We start from the raw sequence: 8,744 nt of genomic DNA on the forward strand, positions 1-8,744 counted from the left end.
GAACGAGGTGGAGGTGGGACCAGTCCTGGCAGGCCATGACCCACGATTGTTACCATATTTGCACAACTACACATTGTTACTTTGAGCCACGCCCCCCTGCTTTGTATGCAGGGTGGGGAGACCACCAGGTTATGGGGCCACTTGATCCCAGACTACACTACGGTATCCCCCAGTCCCCGCCACAGGACATAGGCACTATGTCCCCCCACAAAAATAGGAATTGAACACTTAATTTGAGCTACTCTGAAGGGTAGATGTTAGACGTGTTATTTAAAAACAACTGAATACCAGATTGCAAGTTGTTTATATAGATGTCCAGACCCGTTTTGGATAAATGAGTACCATCATGCCTGAACAGGGGAGTTTCTGAAACCCTGATAGTTGTGTCATGGTTAATATAACAGCCAGTGACTTCTTGGGTAATAAACTTTTTGATAGCCTTATTGACTTTGAGGCGTTTGCTATTGATTTTGCCGCCTGCAGTAAGTGGGGCACCGTGCCAATATAATCTGGGTAACATTGACGAAAAAATTAAGGTGGTGTTGGGAAGAAGTACATTGTAGCGGTACAAGCTACACTGGAGTCTGTGGACAAGCTCAATGCCTGTCAATACAGGTGTAGTAAGGTCGTTAGAGCCAAGATGTATTAGCAAAAATTTGGTGGGGGTAGATGAAGTAAATGGTCAGACATCACACTATCCAGTTGGTCCCAATGCATTCCCCTGCGACCAAGCCAATTGATTAAAACAGGTAAATTAAGGTTACTTCCCCCTGGCCGTTGGGTTGCTGCATGGTGTCCTGCCCAAAAAGGGATTGATGATCCAAGGATCCAAATTGTAGGGGTACCTACAATAACTTTGGTATGGTTAGCATAGAAGAACATCTAATAAATCAAGAGTTATGTTCGGATGTAACTTAAATATGCAGCAGATCGCCATCTTCCCTTGGCCTTGATTTCAGAATCAGAAAGGCCCATTTTTGCTAATTCTGTTACCATGCCTATTCTGAAGCTATGTGACCTAAAGTGACCTGATACTCCTATGAATTGCAGTGATTTTTGGAGTACTGCTTGAAACTGATATTTTGTTAAGGGCTTAGTGTTCAAGTGTGCTAGCAAGGGGCCGGTTCTGGATACTCGGTCTCGAAGGCGCAGGAACTGACTGATGGTCGCAACTGGGTTAAGCGTGGAGTTATGATGTGGAGTGATATCCACTTTGGCAGAGCTGCCTATCTGGTCCGTTTTGGACTTTGTATGATAATTTGACAAAGGCTGTGATGCACAATAGTAATGTCAGAGCGCTGTAGTGCAATTGTTTCAGAAACTCTCAGCAAACCATAATAAGTGATGGTAAATGCCGCCGATAATAATGCGGACTCATATGCAGACCTACATACATTGGGTTGGGAGTGGGTAATTCGGCAGAAAAGTTCGTAGGATATAGGAATATGGATATCCTTGGTTACGCCTGCTGACCTACGCAGTCCTTCAAGGGTTTTGGTAACAACGAAACATTTGGTTGTATCTTGAAGGCCATGTATTTTATGCTTGTAGGCGATGGCATTTAGATAAAGTGATACAGTCCTGTAAGACATGTTTTGCAGTGAAAGGTGCCCAATGTAATGTAGTAACTGTGTGACTGGGACTGGCCAAAATGGGTGGAAATGGAACTCAACAAGAAAATTGTGGAATTTGTTAAGCGCAGCCGAATATGCTTGCTGTGTAGATGGTGCTAATGATCTGTGAAGAAGTCGATCTGCCTCCAGCTTTAGATTTGCCAGATGTCGTGTGGCAGTGGAACTGCGGACGGGTCTGCTTGGGGTGCCAGTCGCCTGAATCTGCCCCACTGTGAACGAGATAAGGAGTCTGCTATAAAATTTTGTTTGGTTGGGATGTATGACGCCTGAATACAGATACAGATTATTGGACTTGAGGCATGTTAATACTAGCTTGCGAACCAGGTTCATAACCCGGTCGGATTTGGATGTAGCCTGGTTGATAACCTGGACCACTGCCATATTGTCAATGTGAAATAGGAGTTTGGAATGAGCAAACTGGTTTTTCCATAAGGTGAGAGCAACAGCCACTGGAAAATATTCCAAAAAAGTCATGTCTCTAATGATGTCTTGCTCAGCCCAACTACTTGGCCAGGACCCATGTGCCCACTTCCCCGCAAAATAAATACCAAAACCTCCCTTCGGCCCCCCTGCGCTGTCTGTAAACAATTGAATTGTTTCATCATATACCCAAGGTTGGAGTGAAATCACAGAAATACCATTGTAAGACTCTAAAAATTTGCCTCAGACCTCAAGGTCTGCTTTGATGTTTTTTGTTACCCTGATTCTGTGATGGTGTTTAGTGATGCCGATAGTTGAATTGATGAGCCGGCGACAGAAGGCTCGTCCTGGGGCGATGACCTTGCAAGCAAAGTTAAGTAGACCAATGAGAGACTGCATTTCACGAAGCGAGACCTTTTTGGCGTTGTAGAAGTACTGTAATGAAGACTTAAGTTGATTTAATTTTTCGTGAGGGAGGCGCATGGTCATATTGATGGTGTCGAGTTCGATGCCTAAAAATGTGAGAATGTGGGTAGGCTCCACGGTTTTTTCATCCGCGATGGGAACGCCGATGTCAGCGCATATAGACTTGAAAGCCTGAAGGGAGTGGTGGGTGACAAAAGAATGGGGTGGGCCACAAAAATGAAAGTCATCAAGATAATGAACAATGAAATGGTTCTGTGTATGTTTTTGGATGAGCCAATGTAAAAATGACGAAAACTTTTCAAACAATGCGCAACTAATTGAAGCCCCAAACGGTAGCATTTTATCAAAGTAGTACTTGCCTTGAACTCTGAACCCAAGCAAATCGAAATCGCCAGGGGATACAGGGAGCAGCCTAAATGCTGACTTAATGTCAGTCTTTGCTAAAATTGCCCCCCTTCCAAGCTTGGCTATAAACTGTGCTGCTTGGTCTATGTTGCTATAATGTACTGAACATGCTTTAGGGTCAATGAAATGATTGATCGATGCATTTTCAGGGTAAGACAGATGGTGTATGAGTCGCATGTCACCATCTTTTTTGGGGACCAGGCCTAGTGGTGAAACTTGCAAGTTGGGAAATGGTGGTGAATTAAAGGGGCCAGCCACGCGTGTTAAGGCAACTTCTTTGTGAATTTTATTGTTAGCTATTGTTAAATTAGCATTAAGGCTAGGGAGATTATTGGACTCGCGTGGTGACCTAGACCCTCTATACTGAAGTTTAAAACCGTGTAGAAAACCTTCCCGAATCAATTTGCCGTCCCTGTATCCTTCCAAATGTTTGCATAAATTATAGAACTTTATAGGTGTTGCTCCCAAAGAATATATGGGTCTGTTATTTTGGGCATCTGCTGCTTGGGTGGTTGTCTCCACACTTGCTGCATGCGTGCTTGTATCTGCACCTGGGGAAGAAAGGGCAACTTACTCCCTTATTGAAATTGTTGCAGTACATTACTGCAGAACGGCTTGGTTGATTAAAATGACTGCCTTGGTTCTGATGAGCATTGTTGCGGGTGTGGGTTTCTGACCTATTTGAAATGTGCAACAACCAAAATTCTTGGTTGATGTTGCCCCACGACAGTTGTGGCTGACTGGCCATTCTGAAACGAAATTGCTCATCGTATCGAAACCAACAGTTAGACATAGACGCCGCAAGTCTAATGTCCCTGAGATATTTAAACAATTCTTGCGCCCGTGTCGGAAACTTTTCTAGCATGATGCTAATGAAGATGACAAAAGCGGAAGTCCACTTGTCTATATTGAGGTAAGAATTGGTCTTGGGCTTAACGATGCACAACCACCCCCTCCTTAACCTTAATATCACCTTGTGAATCGTAATCTTGCAATTCGTTGGTGGTTTTAATGAGAAGGGAAAGGTCTATGAATTTGCCCTCCCAAATCTGAGTCTTAATTCTTTGCGGGATGTAGGCGCCCAAAGAATCGTAACAACTTAATTGTTGATAAGGGTGGGAGAAAAATGACTCACCCAGCTCTAGCGTGGTGTTAGGGTCTAATGTAGATGATGAAGGTATCTCTTCTTCAGATACGTAAGGCAGTAGTGGCTGGTCTTGGGGTGGACCGCGTGGTGGTGGAGGGGGCACCGGGATGCTTTGTTTGCACCGCTTCCCTTTCCCTCTAGCGGGCGTTCCGATGCTCTCTCTTCTTTTCCGAGATGCTCGGGTGTTTGGTCTGGTCCTAACCGGTGGCATTGTCCTAAAGGATGGCAACGATGATGTCTGATTTTGTTTTTTTTTTGGCTGTCGATGAAAAACGTCCTTCTTGTTCGGTGGATTTTGAAAAAGAGAGCGACATCCGGGGACTGTTTGTTGTTCATTAACTCGTGCCGTAGCATAGTCGTACCATTACGTAGTCGTAAGGTAATACCATTGTAGTATAATTGTTAAGGGCGCCCAGGGTGACAGCCAGGGTGGAAACCTGTACTGAATTAATAGTTGACTATTTGATATAAAATCAAATAATCTTGATTAAAGATAGAGAAGTTCTCTACGTGTATCATACCAGCGATTGACTGTTTTTGTAACGATGTCTCAATAACGTTCAAAACACTTAATATTGTGTTCATAACAATTTTGATAAATTGAGAACGTGCCAGACAGGAGAAAATACCAATTATCAAAAGTTCATGTATCATAAACCAAACCTACCTGGCCTTTTATGTATACCACACGGACCTAATGTACTAGACATACAGATAAATATAGCTGCTTATGAGTAGGTTGTTGAAAATTGTACTATCAAAAAGCTGAGTTATCTACGTACAAAAGAATATTGGAAATTATTGAACTCGGGTTGTAATGGTAACAAACAAAAAATGTAATGTAAACCTAAACTAAGATTTATTTAATTTTTACAAAGAATCCAGTAAATACAACTATCAAAGTTATAATAGCTCTCAATATAAATATTTTATTTTGTTGTAAAAATGTGCTATTACGATAGCTTTGGATGTAACTTTAACCATAGTCATTGATAAAATTAAAATAAAGTTTAAGAGTTTATCAAAATAAAGATTTCGGTTCTATTAAATATATACCATTATAAAAACAATTTTTGTCGGGAAGACAATAATGTAAATTTTACTTCATTCAGTGCCTGAATAGGTTTTCTAACAGAAATATTAATAAAAAAAACTTTATAAACCTTACTTTTTTCTGTCATTGAAATAGTAAATCACAATTTTGCGACAAAAATTTTCGACACCAAAAATATTGGTGACGATTATCAAGGATTTTTTCGAAGAAGACCTATCATCGTTATCGGATATCATATTGAACTTTTTCATTAACCATCCTGTCTCTGGTGATGAAATAGCAAGATGTATCTAAAAAATGAAATAAATGGTAAGCCCTGTGGTATTGACATAATTGTTGATGAACATATAAAGAATACATATCTTACTCAACTTTGATATTGAATTATCTAACACAATATTTGAAACTGAAATACATCCTTCACATTGGACTTGAGATGATATAATTCCACTATACAAAAAGAAAGGTTGTGACTCTGTCCCCCAACATTATAGGCTTATTACTTTGATTAGCTGTTTGGGTAAACTATTTACTGTAATCTTGAATAAAAGACGTAATAAAAAGACGTAATAAATACACCGAGTCCAAGTCTGGAAAATCAAGCTGATTTTCGCAAAAAACATTTTTCAACACAAAACCATATTTTTTCTCTTTTTATTTTATTCATTTATAAAGCGCAAAATTACAAATAGTTTCTATGCGCTGTACAATGTTTGTGTTAATAATAATTGATAATATACTAATAAAAAACCTGCAAGAGCTATAAAGGAAATGATAAAACAATAGAAAGAATTTAAACAAAACATGGTAGTAAAATGACAAAATGGTCGACTTTGACTTGACTTTACATACACTGATAGAAATATTTAAGAATCACAAAAGAAAATTATACTGCACTTTCATTGATTTTGAAAGATTGTTCGATTCAGTATAGTGTGTAGTTCTCTGGAATAAAATCTTATTAAACAATATATACAATTATATGGTCGTTATAACGATCTAGTTCGTCAATACAACCTCGCATTGGGTCAAATGCTGTCTGACGTGTTTCATACCGATTGTTAAGCCGTTCTTGGCGCGCTGGTTTTGGCTGCGGATGACTCCGTTTACCTGATCAGGATATGGGGCTCACGGCGGGTGTAACCGGTCGACAGGGGATGCTTACTCCTCCTAGGCACCTGATCCCACCTCTGGTGTTTCCAGGGGTCCGTGTTTGCCCAACTATCTATTTTGTATTGCTTGTAGGAGTTATGAGATTGATCACTGTTCGTTATCTTCACCTTGCATAGATCAGAACTGTTTCAAGGTTATAACAAATCTGTACAATGACATTAAACCAAGACTGCCGTGTAGTGTTCAAAATTCAGAATTATTTTTATGCAATGTCGGAGTCAGACAGGAGGAAAACTTGTCACCTCTTCTTTTGCTGTACATCTGAATGATGCAGAAGAATTTATACTCATTCGTAATGTTAAGGGTCTTTATAAATTACGTGAGAAATTAGAAATGACTTAGATGTTTATTTAAGATTACATGTTGTGCTGTATGCAGATGACACAATATTATTGTAAGAAACACCAACATAACTTTGATATTAATAGATGTATTTCATAAATATTGTAAAACATGTTTCAAAATTTGAAACTCGGTATTCGAATGTGTTTATAATGGTGCTTTTTATATGCCAGTCGAAGAAGGGACGTATTATGGTATACCGTCGTTCGTTTGTCTGTCCGTCCGGACATTGTAGGCAAAATGCAAAGTAATTTCCAAGATCTTACAACTTGGTACATTTAATCACCATGATGAGAGAAAGAAGTTTATTGTTTTTCAAGGTCAAAGGTCCAGGTTGTAATATCAGTTAATAGGAAAACCTTATTGGCATAATACATACGGAACTATTGGAGCTAGGATCTTACAACTTAGTACATTTAATCACCATGATGAGAGGAAGACTATTGTTTTCCTATTGTTTTTCCAAAGGTCAAGGCCGTAGTATCAGTTAAAAAAGGAAAACCTTGAACGCGGAATACAGACTAAACTATTGGGGCTAGGACTGTCAAACTTGGTACACATACTTCTCATGCCAAGTGGAGGACGCCTTTAGTTCTTCAAGGTCAAAGATCGAAGTATCAATTAGTAGGAAAATCTTGTAGGCATGCTATAGACCGAACTATTGGGGCTAGGACCATCAAACTTGGGACACATACACCTTATGCCAAGCAGAGGATGACTATTGTTTCTCAGAGTCATAGGTCGTAGTATCTTCATAAAATGATAAATATGGTCTAAGTCAAAATTATTATATGTAAAACTAACACTGAACACCTACACAATTTCATGCTGATCATGTTGTAAACCAATCGAAACTTCTCGGGATGCCGGAAAGACCCGAGAATGTGCGATTGCTTTTAGACCTGCGCGTCTATGATGTTGCCTCTCCTCGTTCTGGAAATTTCCATAAAACTGAATCACTTGACTAAAATCACTGATTTAAGAAACGCATATTTATTCATCCAACAATTATCAAAACATATTTCTTCAGTAAGATAAAAATCAAGCATCAATTAACAACGGATTAACATCATATCGTAATATCTTAAGTTGTCATTAAACAAAAAAGAAAAAGAAAACTGGCTTAGATCCGCCACTTTACTCTCATTTTAGCTATTTCAGGGTAGTTTATCGAAAACGAAATCCCGTGGGGATCCGGGTTAGAATAGGTCCTCAGTACCCCCTTGCTTATCGTAAGAGGCGACTAAATGGGGTGGTCCTTCGGATGAGACCGCAAAAACCGAGGTCCCGTGTCACAGCAGGTGTGGCACGATAAAGATCACTCCCTGCTCAACGGCCTAAATTTTGCAGCCCTTCACCGCCAGTGGTGACGTCTCCATATGAGTGAAATATTCTCGAGAGAGACGTAAAACAATATTCAATCAATCGAAAACGAAAGTAGGTTCTTAATTCATTTTACGAAATTTACTAATCAAGTACTGATAGCTTACGGACTTCACCTCGCATATGAAACAATATTATAGGTGCAAGCAGTAACTCTGGAGCAAGCGTTTCGGAGTTTATTGGCAAAATTTGTTAAATCATAAGTGTATATATTTTATGATATCAGAAAATGCTAATCATTTTGAACTTCATGATATCAGAAAATTATTTTATGATATCATATTCTATTTTCTGATATCAGCAACGTATTTATTGAAATCAAAAATATGTTTTCTTACATTTGAAAATACAATGGATTTGCGATAAAAAAAAATTAGATTATTTGATATCAAAAAAGATTTCTGATATCAGGAGATAAAATGTATGATATGAAAAAGTTATTTACTATATGAAAATGTCTCAAAATACTAAAACGGATCTTAGATTAATAGAAGTTTCATAGGTTCAATTAAAAAAAAAAAATTAATGGAAATTCTCGGCATCTTTTTCAACGATTTTATAAAAATTACCACGCTAGAAAATTAATTATTTTCAATAACATACTCTGAATCTGATGTTGAGTTAAGACAACAGTAAATAAGACACTTGTTAGTTTTGTTACAAAACATTGAATCATATTATAGGATACTAGTATTTTAAAACATCAGTTAGATGAAATGGTTTAACCCTAATAAATACTACTTAATACTCAAAGAAACTT

The 8,744-nt window shown here is 38.6% G+C and overlaps 1 protein-coding gene across 1 annotated transcript; it reads right to left on the reverse strand.

The window, feature by feature from the left end:
* Positions 1–1,226: 1,226 nt before the first annotated feature.
* Positions 1,227–4,393, reverse strand: LOC130054963 (uncharacterized). Its single transcript, XM_056166098.1, has 2 exons — positions 4,021–4,393; positions 1,227–1,843 (listed from the first exon to the last, which is right to left on the reverse strand). Exons 1-2 carry the CDS (start codon positions 4,241–4,243, stop codon positions 1,227–1,229), a joined length of 840 nt encoding a protein of 279 aa, XP_056022073.1. The 5' UTR covers positions 4,244–4,393.
* Between the last annotated feature and the right edge of the window lie 4,351 nt (positions 4,394–8,744).

The sequence above is a fragment of the Ostrea edulis genome, chromosome 5 (assembly GCF_947568905.1).
Source record: "Ostrea edulis chromosome 5, xbOstEdul1.1, whole genome shotgun sequence".
Classification (NCBI taxonomy): Eukaryota; Metazoa; Mollusca; class Bivalvia; order Ostreida; family Ostreidae; genus Ostrea; species Ostrea edulis.

What these genes read in the sequence shown, in the direction of transcription:
- LOC130054963 (XM_056166098.1), bottom strand. Translation starts at nt 4,243, where the DNA reads ATGCCACCGGTTAGGACCAGACCAAACACCCGAGCATCTCGGAAAAGA. An exon ending in TAACACCACGCTAGAGCTGG is followed by an intron (nt 1,844 to 4,020) that starts GTGAGTCATTTT and finishes TCTCGTTCACAG; the next exon opens with TGGGGCAGATTCAGGCGACT.